At 43.2% G+C, this 16,821-nt stretch overlaps 1 protein-coding gene across 3 annotated transcripts in view; it reads left to right on the forward strand.

Moving 5' to 3' along the window:
• LOC133094952 (N-acetyllactosaminide beta-1,6-N-acetylglucosaminyl-transferase) overlaps window positions 1-16,318 on the forward strand; it is a 53,232-nt gene extending 36,914 nt beyond the window's left edge. For 2 of the 3 annotated variants that reach the window (XM_061195710.1, XM_061195711.1), the window contains exons 2-3: window positions 7,764-7,856; window positions 13,954-16,318. In XM_061195710.1, coding sequence (XP_061051693.1) covers window positions 7,764-7,856; window positions 13,954-14,144 — 284 coding nt within the window. In that variant the 3' untranslated portion in view covers window positions 14,145-16,318. The remainder of the gene's footprint in view (window positions 1-7,763; window positions 7,857-13,953) is intronic. The other variant, XM_061195712.1, reaches the window with a different exon arrangement.
• The last annotated feature ends 503 nt before the right edge of the window (window positions 16,319-16,821 follow it).

The raw sequence follows: 16,821 nt of genomic DNA on the forward strand, positions 1-16,821 counted from the left end.
CCAGCCAGGTTCATGGTTCTGAAGAGCTAGCTGGGGAATTGATTAGTGACAGCCTGAAGCAAAAGAAAAAAGTGCCAGTTTATACTCAAGTTTTTGAGGAAAGAGATAACTTTAAACTGGGTCCCGGGAAGCAGAAGCAGCAATGTAAAACAAGAAATGTGGTGAGGAGTCAGAATTCTAGTAAGAGGTGGAATGGACACCAGCAGAAGGGGTTTGGGATGGTAAGTCTGAATTTGCTTTCGTTTGTCGGAGGGTGAGTGGTTGGTGGATAGGCATCTCAAAGTGGCTTGAAGAAGCAGACACAGGGCAAACTGTTCAAAGTGATCCCGCCTCCCCCAAATAGGAAGGCAATAGGGTCAACGCTAATTATAGAAAAAGCCATTTGCTGGTATTGCCAACAAATTGGGCAGACTGGAGGCAGAGAGACTGGTTTGTAGGCAATTGAAATAGTCTTGGTGAGCGATGATGTCAAGCACCTGAACTAGGGCAGCGCCCGCAAAGGAAAATGATGCTATGAAAAGCCAGGTAAGGCTTGAAGAACGGCGGGTAGATTGGAAATCAGTTGCGACTCAACTGAAAACCAGTTCGTTGTTAACTGGACTTATGGTGGTGATCATTTTGCAATATATACAAGTATCAAATCATTATATTGTACACCTGAAACTAATATAATGTTATATGGCAGTTATACCTCTATTTATAAAGAAAAAAGAAACTCTGAGACTAGAACCCAACAGTCTTTATTTTAAGCACTCCAGAAAGTTTTGATATATTCTGAAGTTTGAAAACATGACTTCAAATTCTGTCTTTCTTCCTTTCTTCCTCTTCTCCCTTCTCTCCTTCCCCTTTTGCTCAACAATGTCCAGAGTATTTGCTAGTTATCTGGCCACTTGTCTGAGGATAGATCTATCTATCAAAGACATTATGGTATTTCTGGAATGCCTGATAAAAGTCTAACATGAGAGTACTTCCCTCCTGTTCATGCCAGAAGTCAGCCCTGCCTGACACAGCTCCCCCATCGGATACTCTTACCACTTGGAGTGAATGGTTTGCCAACCAACAGTGGGCAGGTGCTACAATGTGAGTTTTTTCTTCCAGGTGCTTTCACGAACCTTGAAATAAAAGGCCCACTCCTTTAACTGTGGCCACTCAATCTCAAACTTTCATGAGACATCATCATCACGAATTTGCTAATTGTCTCATACTTGACTCACAAAACTTCACAGTCTCAAGAAAACAGAATAACTTGAGGAAAGTTAGAAAAAAGAATGATCAGGGTTCCTGAAAAAGTACTAGAGAAATGATGACACAGAATAGTACATATAAATGAACCCAATTGCTCTTCATTTCAGTATTTCTTTCTTTTCTACATTGAATTAGCATAATTTTGCACTAAAGACAAGCAAATCAGATGAAAGGAGACTTATTTCGCTTTGGCATATTAAAAGGTACAACGTGTACCCACACAGACCAAACTCTTCAAAGTACAGAGAGAAGATGCTGAAAGACAAATTATTTATCCAAGTTTATTCTCGGAGAGCTAGAGTTCAGAAACTTGCTCTGCGCCCCTGGAAGCAAATACTTTGTAGAAGAGAAATCATTCTTAAAGTTTGATTTTTTAAAATTCTTTTCATTCTCTGTTAACATAATTGCAGGGCAGCCACGGGAGGGGTGAAGCTCTGGGCTCTTCTCAGATCCTCAAGCCATTTTTACCTCCAAACAATGACTGTGGGGTTGCTTCCTAGGCAATACTTTGAGCTCATCACACTCTCCCCATCATTCAAGACCCGTCTCAAATTCTACCCGTCTACTTTTTTTTTTTTTTAATATTTATTTATTTGGCTGCGCCGGGTCTTAGTTGCAGCATGCAGGATCTAGTTTCCTGACCAGGGATCAAACCTGGGCCCCCTGCATTAGGAGCGCGGGGTCCTAACCACTGGACCACTGGAGAATTCCCTACCCATCTACCTTTTGGTTGTCTTTTTTAAAATTTATTTTATTTATTTATTTATTTTTGGCTGTGTTGGGTCTTCGTTGCTGTGCACCGACTTTCTCTGGTTGCAGCGAGCAGGGGCTACTCTTCGTTGTGGTGCGCAGGCTTCTCACTGCGGTGGCTTCTCTTGTTGTGGAGCATGGGCTCTAGGCCCGTGGGCTTCAGTAGTTGTGGCATGTGGGCTCAGTAGTTGTGGCTCACGGGCTCTAGAGTGCAGGCTCAGTAGTTGTGGTGCACGGGCTTAGTTACTCCGCGGCATGTGGGATCTTCCCGGACCAGGGCTCGAACCCTGGTGGCCCCTGCATTGGCTGGCGGATTCTTAACCACTGTGCCACCAGGGAAGCCCCATAGTAGATGTTTTTATGGGCGTAAAAGGAGCAACTGGACGTTGGCACAAGAATGGGATCAGTAGCTTTGGGGTTTCCATGTATGTTTTAACCTAAGACAGATTGAACTACTTACTGAATAGTGGGCACACTGTATATTCAGGCTATTCAATCTTTCGCTTGCCATTATCTCTTCAAAATAATAACCAAGGGATACCTACAAAGTATTCGAATAGAGCTGTCACCAGAGTCTTGCTGAGTGTTTGATCTCTCCCTAAACTAGTTGTGCAAGGCAGGACAGATGTGGAGAATCGATGATTGGTGGCCACCTAGGCAGTTGCTGTAGGGCAAACTGAAATGGGTTGGCCCTTGCTAAGAGGGTAAAAGAAATATTTTTCAATACTGAGAAGTAGGACATTATTATACCTTCAAGTATGGTGGCCTACTGGGAAGCCAAGGTAGCAACCGGGCCTGTCTGGTCCACACACAGCTAAGCGGTCCTCACCATCAGCACTAAAGCCTAAGGCGATGGCACATCCCTTGCGTGCCACACTCATCCATTCCTTTAACATTGATCGGTATCTCCAAATGCTGGGCCAAATGCTGTGAAGTCAAAGGCACCGTGACAACTGGCCCTCCACTCAACTCAGCTTTTCCCAACAACAGGTGGGCTGATTGTCTTCAAGGAGGTGATCTCGAGGTTCAAATGCATAAACAGTTGACCCTTGAACAACGCAGAGGTCAGGGGGGCAGACTCCCGAAAATCCGAGTATAACTTATAGTTGGCCCTCTGTATCCAAGTTTCCTGTGTGTCTGAGTTTCCTCTGTATCTGAGGTTCCCCTGTAACCAAGGTTCTGCATCCATGGATTCAACCAACCTCCTATTGCAAAAGACTGTAGTATTTACTACTGAAAAAAATCCGCATATGAATGGACCCTCGCAGTTCAAACCCGTGTTGTTCAGGGGTCAACTGTATTCTCAGCAGAGGGCACTAGGATGTAAGTACCAGATTCCTTCATAAGAGCAGAATTTGAGTGAGAATAGGAGGATGAGAAGCTACCTGGAAACTTGATGAAGGCTGAGGGGAGGACTTCCAGGAGAGGAGGAAGTGAAGCTGAGTCCTTGGCAGTGTCGACTATAGCCCAGGCTTTTTGTGCACAGGAATCTTCTGGGGACCTTGTGAAGATGCTGATTCTGGTGCAGGAGGTCTGGGCGGGGCCCGAGATGCTACATTTCTAACAAACTTCCAGGTGATATTGAAGCTCTCCAAGAACCACATTTCAGAAGCAAGGGTCAATGCCCATTCCTGCCGGATATGGCTGTGCCTCACGGGTTCTCTGCAAAAAAAACAAAAAGCAACAACAACAAAAAAAAACCAAAGTAGAATTCAACGTTGTCTGTGTTTGTCCCTCTCCCTACTTCTGCTCTTACAAGCGTAATTTTTAAAGCGCAACATGAATAATATTTAAGCAAACATTTTTGAGATTTGTCATCAAATAGAAAGTATAGAAGTTGAGGTTTGTAATTTTATTAGCAGGAGGTTAATAGGTGTTATGCGTGGGGGGTTTTTTTGTTTGTTTTTTGTGTTTTTTCTTGGCCACGCCATGCAGCTTGTGGGATCTTAGTTCCCGGACCAGGGATTGAACCTGGGCCCTCAGCAGTGAAAGCGCCGAGTCCTAACCACTGGACCACTGGGGAACTCCCTATGTGTTTATTTTAAAGACAACAGTCATTAATTATAAATGTCATGGTCTTATCTCTAGAATAATGGAATGTGTTTCAGAATAAGAGTCAGTTTGTGATGATCAATATTAATGAGAATGAAAGGGAAGAAAAATATTTTGTCCTTTTAAAAATGCAGTCCTTTAGAGGAGGTTAAGGGACCTTTTGTCATGGCAATGTTTTATTCATACTTTTCTGCTATAGTTATTTAATCAAAATAGACACCAAAATCACGTCAGCTAATCTTGCTGACATGAGTCAATATACCAGATTATCTCTTTGCTTTCCAAACTGCCCTCTCCCCACCCCCTAACTTAACCAAGGCGAGTTTTATTCTAAATTATTTTTAAATGTGTGCTAAGAACAAAATAAAGAAGCTTCTTTTTGGATAGGCAAGCAGTAAAGTAACTTTTAAAGTATTAAATGCAAACTAAAACAATAGGAAGAAATATCGCTTAATAAAGAGTGTTTTTGTTGAGTACTCCACATTTATAAACAAAATTTTCAAGTTTGGCAGCAAGAAAAGAAGAATCATGCCTGATAGAGAGCCCTTAGCGGTGACGACTCATGCTATTTTCAGAAAAGGCTGTGCAAAATTTAATTTTAGCTGGGAGACCTTAGTACGATACTTGATTTAAATCCTCATATATTATTATGTGACATGAGGGCAAAAGAACAGAGCTTTTTTTCTGTCTGAAAATGCACGTTTTCATTAATGTTTTTAAAGAGGAAAAAAAATTTATAACTAATTTTTATTGGAGTGTGGTTGCTTTACAATGTTGTGTTAGCCACCACTGCACAACAGAATGTATCAGCCATACACATACAGATATCCCCTCTCCTCCCTTCTGGACTTCCCTCCCATTTAGGTTACCACAGTGCACTAGGTGAGTTCCCGGTGCTATACAGCATGTTCCCATCAGTTGTGCATTTTATACATAGTAACAACAATGTATGTGTGTCAATCCCAGTCTCCCAATTCCTCCCATGCCACCCCTTTCCCCCTTGGTATCCATACCTTTGTCCTTAACAAATGGTTTTTTTTTTTTTGGCTGCATTGGGTCTTCATTGCTGTGCATGGACTTTTCTCTAGTTGCAACGAGCTGGGGCTTCTCTTCGTTGCGGTGTGCGGTGGCTTCTCTTGTTGCAGAGCATGAGCTCTAGGCGCACAGGCTTCAGTAGTTGTGGCTCGCGGGCTCCAGAGCGCAGGCTCAGTAGTTGTGGCGCACGGGCTTAGTTGCTCCCCGGCATGTGGGATCTTCCCAGACCAGGGCTCGAACCTGTGTCCCCTGCACTGGCAGGCGGATCCTTAACCACTGCGCCACCAGGGAAGTCCTACTCTATGTGATTAAATGGACCCTTCAATCTCTGTGACCCATCCAAAATTTATTGCGATGGAGAGGGTTATTGGAGATAGCACAGTGTTTCTCAAACAGGGAAATTTTGCACCACCAGGGGACGCTCGGCAGTATCTGAAGATATTTTTGATTGTCACAATTGGGGGGATAGGTATTACTGGCATCAGGTGGGTGGAGTCCAGAGATGCTGCTAATCATCACACAATGCAAAGGAAGATTCTACAACAAGGAGTTGTCCAGCTTACATTGTCAATAGTGCCAACACGGAAAAGCCCTGGTTTAGCAAAATGGCAGCCTAATGCCCTCCTCTCTCTTTTAAAGGCTTTTTACAGTTCAAAGGTGAGTTAAATATTAATTGATAATGCATCAGCAAGTAAACTTTTGGTCAAAAGAACAACTGAAAGAAATAGAGAAGATGGGTAGATCAGTGCACACCAGTCTAGGAAAAACTCAAAGCTCAAAACCCATTGCTTGGGCTTCCCTGGTGGCACAGTGGTTGAGAATCCACCTGCCAATGCAGGGAACACGGGTTCGAGCCCTGGTCTGGGAAGATCCCACATGCCGCGGAGCAACTAAGCCTGTGCGCCACAACTACTGAGCCTGTGCTCTAGAGCCCACAAGCCACAGCTACTGAGCCCACGTGCTGCAACTACTGAAGCCCGCGTGCCTAGAGCTGGTGCTCCGCAACAAGAGAAGCCACTGCAATGAGAAGCCCGCGCACCGCAAGGAAGAGTAGCCCCCGCTCTCCGCAACTAGAGAAAGCCCGCGTGCAGCAACAAAGACCCAACACAGCCAAAAATAAATAAATTAAAAAAAAAAAACCCATTGCTTGGGGGCTCATCATCTTTATTGGATGATCAGGAATTGTGTCTTGTTAATTACACTGTCCCTTACTGCCCAGCACAACGATTGGCAACACCAAATGCTCAACAAGAACTTTAGCATGTAAAAAGGATATTGTGTTAAAAGATTGCTTGAGTTCCATATGTCTAATATTGCAAATTTCATATAGGAGCGACCCTGGAATCTCTCTCACTTATTAGCACTAAGGACATAGAGTGGCCTGTTTCCTGAGCTTTCACTTTAAGATAGACGTTATCTGGGAAGTCCTAAAAATTTTTGATAATAGCACTATTAACAATAGCCAAGACATGGAAGCAACCTAAATGTTCATCGACAGAGGAATGGATAAAGAAGACTTGCTTGGTACATATATACAATGGAATATTACTTAGCCATAAAAAAAATGAAATAATGCCATTTGCAGCAACATGAGTGGAGTTAGAGATTATCATACTAAGTGAAGTAAGTCTGACAGAGGAAGACAAATATCATATGATATCACTTATATGTGGAATCTAATTTTAAAAATGTACAAATGAACTTATTTACAAAACAGAAACAGACTCACAGATCTCAAAATTAAACTTACGGTTACCAAAGGGGAAACATGGGGGGAAGTGATAAATTAGGAGACTGGGATTAACATACACACACTACTATATATTAAATAGATAACTAAGAAGGACCTACTGTAGAGCACAGGGAATTCTACTCAATATTCTGTAATAACCTATATGGGCAAAGAATCTGAAAAAGAATGGAAATATATATCTGATTCACTTTGCTGTACACCTGAAACTAACACAACATTGTAAATCAACTATACTCCAATAAAATTTTTTTTAAAAGTAAATTTATTTTTTTAAAATAATATTTATTATTATTATTATTATTATTATTTTTGGCCGCATTGGGTCTTCTTTGCTGCACGCGGGCTTTCTCTAGTTGTGGCGAGCAGGGGCTACTCTTCGTTGCCGTGCGCGGGCTTCTCATTGCGGTGGCTTCTCTTGTTGTGGAGTATGGGTTCTAGGCGCACAGGCTTCAGTAGTTGTGGCACGGGGGCTCAGTAGTTGTGGCACACAGGCTTAGTTGCTCTGTAGAATGTGGGATCTTCCCAGGCCAGGTCTCAAACCCGTGTCTCCTGCATTGGCAGGTGGATTCTTAACCACTGAACCACCAGGGAAGTCCCTTAAAAAGTAAATTTAATTAAAAGGCATTGAGACCAAAAATCTCCAGCTTCTTCATCTGCATTATGTTTTCATGCAATGGCATTTCTTGCAGGCTTGGGCACAAGTTATGAAAAAAAACAATAGATTGTTTTTACTGGTGGCAAGTGTAGATCCATAACTACCAACTATTCACACCACAAGCCTGTGGGGTTTTGTACCAATGATGAAAAATCTGAAATGAAAGATAATATACTGGGAGAAAATAAGCATGACGTGGAAGCTTAACGGATGAAATTGACACCTTTCTCTCTTGGTTCTTATTTCTGCTTTTCTTCTTTATCAACATTGCAGGTGTTCCTGGCTCCATGCCAAACGCATCGTGGGCCGGGAACCTCAGAGCTGTAAAGTGGTTTGACATGGAAGATAAACACGGAGGCTGCCACGGTGAGGCATTCATTTGAAACTGTGAGGCCACACTGCTTGTTGGTGTTGGCATGAAGGTTGTGGAATACAGGGGTTCTCACAGAGAGCCCTGCTGGTTCATTTAGACCAATCTGTGAATTATTAAACAGAGTAGCAAGAGGCTTCAAGACACCATCCTTGAAAAGTAAATCTAGGTATCTTAAAGACATTCTCCAGCTTATAATTACCTAGGGAGATGTAGAGGTAGGTTCAAATTATAATGGTGCTTTCTTCTTGCTAGTTTCTGCCTTTTCCTTATTATTCGTTCCTCTTTCTAATCCTTTGGGCGTGCAGCGGTTAGGAGGAGAAAGTGGTCAGGATGAGAAGTGACGTCATGTTCTTACCACTGACCCCCTTCCCTCACGTCAGCCTCTGCTCGCCCCACAGACGGGTTTTCAGGTGGCTTGGAGGTGTTTGCTACAGCTCTGGCATGATGGCAGGTGACAGCAACAAGAGAGGTTTCCCCCCCAAATGGATAAGAACGAGAAAACAAGTAGTTTTCATTTCTACAGAACCTTGTAAAGAAGGTCTTTTATCAGTCCTGGTTTATATTCAAACTCTTGCCTGGTACAGGGTGGGCATGTGTATTTGTTGACTAGGATTAACATAACAAAGTACCATAGACTTGAGTGTTTTAAACCACAGAAATTTGTTTCCTCACAGTTCTGGAGTCTGGAAGTCCGAGATCAATGTGCCAGCAGGTTTGGTTTCTTCTGAGGCCTCTCTTTGGCTTGTAGATGGCCGTCTTCTCCCTGTGTCCTCACATGACCTACCCTCTGTGTGTGTCTCTGTCCTAATCTCTTCTTATAAGGACACCAGTCATATTGGATTAGGGCTCATTCACATGACCTCATTTTAACTTAATTACTTCTTTAAAAGCCCTACATCTAACACAGTTACAGTCTGAGGTGCTGGAAGGTTAGGACTTCAACATATGAATCTGGGGGAAATACAATTCAGCCCATAAGAACAGGCAATAAATATATATACAGTGAATGAGTGATTGAGCGAACGGATGAGTGAGTGAATAGGAAGGTTTGCCCCGTTCTCCCCGTGGTAACAAAGTTTGGCCTCCTCCCCTCTTGCACTCAGTCTACGGCTCTATCCTCAGCCCATCTTATCTACACCTAACATTTCAGATGAAAACCTCCAAACTGCTGCTTCTCTACATCTCTCCATTACGCTCACCCTCCTTCCGGTATCTGTCTCTCGGGGGTCCCCTTCCATTATAGATGGCAGCATCCTCGTGTCTATTCTTAAGCATAGTCACATCTTTACCTCAATCAGCCCGCATGTTCCCCGGAGGACAGCTCATTGCCGCCTGCCTGCATTCTCATCATGGCCTGCCCTCCTAGTGGGGGGAGGAGGATGGAGAGGAGGGTACTTTGCTGTTTGATCTCCTGGGTCTTCCTTAGAAGATGGACCATCTCCATCAGTCAGGGTCCCAATATTTGGGAGAGGTTGCCTTCTCCACTTCCTTCTATAACCCCTATCACCTTCCCTTTAGAACCACTGTGGTCATCCTCTGATCTGCTTCTCCACCTCTTCTCCAGCTGTGGTCTCCAACATCCACAGCAAGGACCCACGTGATGTGATTCCTTTACAGCTCTCACCCTCCCCACCCCCGCCGAAGCTCCTGTCCACTGTGTTTCAGCCACACACACAACCCACCCAAGTAGAGCTTTACCTTCAGTCTCCTTGTCATCACCTGTATCCGGGACCTACCTCAGGAGAGAGGGTATAGACAAGTCAGGTTTGCATTTTTATAGGGACCTTTACTGATCACATGACAGGTAGGGGCCATGAAAATAGCCCCTAGCCAGGAACCTACACAGGGTACGATGTTTGGGTAGCCCACGCCCCTCTCAAACAAATGTCTCATTTTTTCTTCTCTTGGTATCTGTTATGCCATCTGAAAGCCTTACAGGGTTCATAGCATAAAAAAATGTTTGTCCCCAGACCGCTATACAGGGAAAAGAAAAAGACATAGTCCAGAGGAAATAAAACATTATCCTAAACCAGCAAGTCAGTAATACAATCTGGACCTTTTCCCCTTGGCTGTGAGGAATAGGATTTGTTCCAAACCTGTGAGTGTACCCACTTTACAAAGTCTCTCAGCATTTCAAATCACAGAGTACCATTCTAGACCTGTGGTCTTGAACTTGGAGCTCCCATCTCTGATTACAGTCTCTTTGTCACCCTACTAGTTTCCTTCACCAACTTACATATTATATGTTTTACTGCCTTTCTCCCCAGAACAGAATAGAAGCTCCAACAGGGCTGGGATTTTTGACCAATTTGTTCATTGCTGTATCCCCACACCTGAAATATGTTGTTGTTGTTTTAAATGTGTTTGCTTTTTTAAAATTGGAATTTCCAGAGGTTCCACTTTCTTCCTCCTACTAGTTTCTTTCTGAGGACCCCTTGTCCAGCCTGTGTACTGTATCAGCTGTTGTGTGCTGTTCTTGCTAACATTTTAGGTTCCCTTGCCGTTTGATCCTACAAGGCTGATTCCTACACATAATCATTACCGTCGTCTGCTTTTTGCCATTTGTGGTTCCTAAAGCAGGACATTGCTGAAGAATGTCACAGAACTGCCCTAAATTCACCCACTGTCTACCTTCAGCTAGACCCTCTGGCTGCCTACTTATTCTTTTATTTACGTCACTATTGTCCTGGTAATCTTCCCGGTGTACACCTTCTGAGCTTTTCTACCCACCTTTAAGCTCCCAATCTTATGTTAAAACAGTCTTTCTACTCTCAAAAGGTGATCATTTCAACTTTAGGAAGAACTTTGAAGACATTTTTTTTTTTTTTTTTTTTTGCGAGGGCTTTCTCTAGTTGCGGCAAGCGGGGGCCACTCTTCATCACGGTGCACGGGCCTCTCACTATCGCGGCCTCTCTTGTTGCGGAGCACAGGCTCCAGACGCGCAGGCTCAGTAGTTGTGGCTCACGGGCCTAGCTGCTCCGCGGCATGTGGGATCTTCCCAGACCAGGGTTCGAACCCGTGTCCCCCGCATTGGCAGGCAGACTCTCAACCACTGCGCCACCAGGGAAGCCCGAAGACATTTGATTAAAATCTCCTTATCAATTCCTTTGTCATGTCATCCCTTTCCACCATCTTAGAGCATTTTGGACCCATTCTCTCATTGTTGCTTCCTGTTTCAAGAGGAAAAGTTACCTATCCTCACAACCAAGGTCGCCATCTGGTCTCAGTTGTGTGTGGATCCCCCTATATTAGCCCATTGCTCTCTTGCATTCTCAGTGTCTCCCTCTCTGCTGGTTCTTTTCCTAAGCAAAGGTGTACTTACTGCCTCTATCCTGAAGACCAAGCTGTCTAGGCACCCTCTACTTGATCCAGCCTGAAATCTTCTCTCCTGTTCACTGCCATTTCTTAAGCATGGGCGTGCTGCCCACGTACCGAGTTCTTCCCACCCACTACCCAGTTATTCTTTAACTTCCTTAAACTCTGGCTTTTTTCTCCAGTGATTTTCTCTGTCTACTGAACTTCCTTCTAGCCACATTGAGTTAATACCAAGTCCCGTCAGTCCTTCTGTGCTCTGCCTCTAATAGCCTTCTTTTCCACTCATGGCAACCATTAACTTTGAACGAACTCTCTGGTTTACACAATTACTGTAGTCTCTTGATTGGTTCCTAATGCACCCTGCAAAGCTCTGCAAAATTAATCTTGCTAAAATCTATTTCATCATTTGATTCTTCTAGTCAAAAAAATTCTCCAGGGACTTCCCTGGTGGCACAGTGGTTAAGAATCCACCTGCCAGTGCAGGGGACACAGGTTCGAGCCCTGGTCCAGGAAGATCCCACATGCCGCGGAGCAACTAGGCCCGTGCACCACAACTACTGAGCCTGAACTCTAGAGCCCGCAAGCCACAACTACTGAAGCCCACGTGCAACAAATACTGAAGTCTGCGCTCCTAGAACCCTTGCTCCGCAACAAGAGAAGCCACCACAATGAGAAGCCCGCGCACCACAATGAAGAGTAGCCCCTGTCTGCCACAACTAGAGAAAGCCCGCGCGCAGCAATGAAGGCCCAACGCAGCCAAAAATAAATTTAAAAAAAAAACACAACTTCTCCAGCCCTTTCATAAGAAAGGGATAAAAAGGCCCAACCCTTTATGGGATAAAAGAGGCCCAACTTTCATCTATTTTAAGTCAGTCAACCATAGTAGTTCTACCATATGCCAACAAATGCTGGAAAGAGTACCAGCTTCCTACAACTTCCTTGTTTTTAACCTGTTCCCCAACAAACTCTACTCTAGCAGAAAATTCTCATCTCTACATTTTCCAGAGGCGTTTTCCCACCTGATGCTTTCCCATCCATCCCCCCGATGCTTCCCAATTCTACCCACCCGTGAACTCTCCACTCATCCTTCTCTACCCTTTTATTCACCAACTATTACTTTAACACCTAATATTTACCAGGCACTGTTCCAGATGCAGGGGACACAGAAGTGAACACAGTGGTCCCAAATTCCAGCTCTTCAGGAGCTTATATTCTAGTCTGGGGAGAAAGACAGTAAACAAACAAACACGTTTGTTGGTAATAAGTGCCAAAAGGAAAATGAATCAGGGAAGAAGGGAAGGAGGTCAGAGACAGCCTCATGAGAAGATGACCTTGAAGGAGAGACCTGGGTGGTGCCAGAGGGAGCCCTGAGGCTGTCTGGTAGAAGGACGTACAGGGAAGAAAGAGCAAACACGGATGGATGCCTGGGGGTGCTTGGGACCAGCAAGGAGGCCAGTGTGGCTGATGTGAATGTGGAAGGGTTGTTAAAGGTTATAACTGAATGAGTAAGTGGTGGGAGGTGAGTCCAGGTGATGAGGGGCCAGACTCTGAGGAGTCTTGAATGCCATTGGTAGGAATTTGCCTTTTACTGCAAATGAGATGAAAAGCCATTAGAGGGTTTTGAGCAGCAGAGACATCTTCTGCTTACATTTAAAACAATCACTCTGGCTGTTGTGCTGGGAATGTACTAACAGGCAAAAACGGAGGCGCTGGAAACCAGTTATTGTAACAATTCAGACAGGAAGATGGAGGCGGCTTAGACTAGAATGCAGGTAGTGGAGGTGGTGAAAAGTGGTCAAATTCTATTAGTATTTTGAAGGTTGAGCTGACAGGATTGCTACCAGATTGGATGTGGGGTGTGAAAAAACGGGGGAGAAGTGCCCGGGGCACTGAAGTATAGACTTGCTGTGGATTACGATGGGGAAGACTTGGAGAGGATTAAGGACTTCAGACCTGACCTATTGGTGAGGTTTATTACTCCCCTAAGAGGAGAGATAAAGCAGGCACTTGGCTAGACCAGGCTGGAGCTCAGAGAAGAGGCCTGACCAATACAGCCCATAAAGACTTCTCCCATCTCTACACTTCTAGAACTTCTCATCCATGAAATCCAAAGTTCATGATACAGTCCATGAACGGCCTTGTGATGCCTGTTGTGTTACTTCTTCTTATTATTTAACTCTCACTTTCTTCAAATGCATGTTTGTACCTCTTTCTCCCCGTAGAAAGTTTAACTTCCTCGTGGGCTGGGCCAGCACAGCGCTGTTTCATCACAATCGCGTAGCCCTTGACACAGTGCTAGCCACACAGCAGTCAGGCCGTAACCCTACCGTTTTGCAAGCTCACTACCCCTGACTCAAAAAGGTCATGAAGAACCTAGTGGCAAGACGGGAATAAAGACACAGACCTACTAGAGAATGGACTTGAGGATATGGGGAGGGGGAAGGGTAAGCTGGGACGAAGTGAGAGAGTGGCATGGACATATATACACTACCAAACGTAAAATAGATAGCTAGTGGGAAGCAGCCGCATAGCACAGGGAGATCAGCTCGGTGCTTTGTGACCCCCTAGAGGGGTGGGATAGGGAGGGTGGGAGGGAGGGAGATTCAAGAGGGAAGAGATATGGGAACATATGTATATGTATAACTGATTCACTTTGTTATAAAGCAGAAACTAACACACCATTGTAAAGTAATTATACTCCAATAAAGATGTAAAAAAAACAAAAAACAAAAAACCAAGCCTGTTTTCACTGTTTCTTGTTCTCTTCCTTTACAGGCCACTACGTCCATGGCATTTGTATCTATGGAAACGGAGACTTAAAGTGGTTGATTAATTCGTCAAGCCTCTTTGCTAACAAGTTTGAGCTCACTACGTACCCCCTTACTGTGGAATGCCTAGAGCTGAGGCTTAGAGAAAGAACCCTAAATCAGAGTGAAATTGCAATACAGCCCAGCTGGTATTTTTAATCTACTGCCACTCACGACTGAAGGGGAATCACAGCTGGAAAGGAGAGCTTTTCTTTGTGAGAAAAACTTGGCCTGGGTTATATGAACAGTCTCGGGGCCAAGGTTATGGCTTCAGGACCTGACTACGTTATTACATGTTAAAATATTCTCTGGACACCGTGAAAGAAATATGCTGTCAGGATGGTTACGCAGAGTGATGCTGGCGCTTTGGCCTCTCTGGCAGTTTCTTGAGGCTCACCTCTGTATCAGGCTCATGTTCTGATCAGTGATAAATTAAACTGTCCTCAGATCTTTGCATCTGATCCTCATCGTATATAAATGTTCTAATGAAAAGGAGAATTGTGGATAATACTATTTAGGAAAAAAAGAATTGGGTTTCTTTGAAGAAGGAATCTTTTATAACAGATCTCTAGCCACACATTGATGGATATCCCATGCTCTTTGCTTACCTGCACGTAGGCATAGAAATCGCTTTTTGGGTAACTGACCAATCTCCTTTACAACTTGAGCTCCTAGAACTGAGAACTAGATCTTGTTCCTGAGTTTCAACAGTAGCATTTTCAAGTTTCCTGTGTCTAAAGTTCTGTATAGAATTTAAAGCCATTCACAGGAGACAGAATTTAAGACAGCAGTCACTGGGAGGAATCAGTTTCTTGAATATTTGTCAGAATGTGCTCTGATCCCTCTTTCTTGTTTTCCATTGAGAACATGGAAAAGTTCTTGAAGCATGAAGAATTTCTAGAAGAGAGGTGCTATTGCATGGGTTTAGCCTCAAGCCTTGACTATCTCAGAGTAAATCACTTTCCTTTATTGCCACTACTCTCCACCCCGGCCAAAGTGATCTTATCTGCAAAATGGAGACCAAATTCTGTCCCATGAGCCTTTAAGGAGTCCATAGTGTTCTCTGGGTAGCTTTGCAATGCCTGGGGGTCATAGGAGTGCCTGGATTTTTAAAAGCTTTCAAATGTGTGTGAGCCTTTTGGTCACTTATCCTTCCTCCCATTCATGTATCCAATTCATTCAGCATCTGGTCAATAAGTATTTCTTGAGTGTTTATTATACACCAGACACGTGCAGAGACGAGGAGAAGTAAGTCAGAAGCTTTTTCACTCTAAAAGTCCTGGCAATAACGTCAACGTTGGAAAGGCTGCTCTAGAGAATCTCACAGGGTGGTTGTATTTTAACACCTTCATGTGCCGGGTTGTAGCCTGTGATATCAGGCCCAGGATATCAGAAATTACAAAGTGAGGTCTAAATCAGAGATTATTCCCAAGAGAGAAGGGAAGGAGGAGACGGAAGCCACAGCCGATTGTGTTCTAGGTGTTCTGCTTGCTCCTTTAGGTCTCATGGCCTTCAAATCTCACAACACTCTTGGGAAGCTCGCATGATTACCCCCATTTTGCAGATGAAGTGAGTGAGGCCTAGAGAGGTTTTTAGTCAGCATTAGGAAACAAGTTCTCTGTCTGAGAATCGGGATTCTCTTATTGGTCTCCTTTGTTCATTTCCTGAGGTGGAACATTTAGAGAAGGTGAAGTAAAGCCATATTTAGCATCCCAGAATGGTCTCAGTGTTAATATTGAGAAAATGTCCTGTCACGTCAGAAAAATGTGAAGTCTACTCTTATATTCCATCCAGTTCCTTGATATTTATTTATTCTAATGAAAAACAGTAACTACAATTAATGATACATTTAATCCACACAACGTTATTTTTTTCTGTAATTGTGCCTGTTGAATGTTAATCATATTTAATGACTTTGAATTTAATGACTTCTAGTGACTTTGAAGTAAAGCCTTCTTTTTTCCTGCTACCGAAAAAAAAGATGGAACTGTAGTGGTTGATGAAGAGTCAAGGGGTAGGGAACACACCCAGAGCTAAAGGCAGAATCTGAAGATCACCTTTTTTTTTCAACTAATTTACATGACACCTCTTGAGAAGAAGGGTTGCCTTACACTGGATCTTTCTCTTGTAGAACAAGAAATCTTTTGGAATAGAAGATGTTTACATGTCCGTTGTTGGTCATTTCTTCTATGTCTTAAGTACTTTAATATTGGGAGAGTGTAGTGTTTGGACTAGTGGGTTTCTGCTAGCCCTTGGAGATGCCCTGAAAACTTTGTTTTCGATGATGTTCCATGTTGTTTTCTTGGAAATAAATTAATATATTGTTTTCCACCTTTGGGGCTATTGTGTATTTTTATTTGATCGGCATTTGAAGATAATTCTCCTAACATTTTCTAAAAAATACAAATAAATACATTCATACATATGCACATACTTGTCTAAAAATGCCCATCCACTGAAAAATAATTAAGCTTTTCCTCTGTGGAGTGCTGGGGAGAATAATTGGGAATGATAGAGAAGAGAATATAATGGAAGATCAATTTCATTTAAATTGGGTACAACCATTTTAAAATCTGAGGCAGGAAGAAGTTAGCCTTCTACTCTTGCCTCCTTTATTTATTTTTTAAAAATCAAGGTAAATTTAGGAAAAAGACATGTTAATATTATCATAATTATTCGATTGTCAAATGCCAAAGTTTTTGAGCAGCCTTTCAGTGCTAAGTTTGGCTAAACAAATTTTGCCATTAACAGACACATGGAAAATGACAGAAATACTGAGGAAAATAACTCATTTAAACAACATCTGATGCACCATTTTTTTTAATGCAAAATGTTA

Source organism: Eubalaena glacialis, chromosome 7 (assembly GCF_028564815.1).
Source record: "Eubalaena glacialis isolate mEubGla1 chromosome 7, mEubGla1.1.hap2.+ XY, whole genome shotgun sequence".
Taxonomy (NCBI): domain Eukaryota; kingdom Metazoa; phylum Chordata; class Mammalia; order Artiodactyla; family Balaenidae; genus Eubalaena; species Eubalaena glacialis.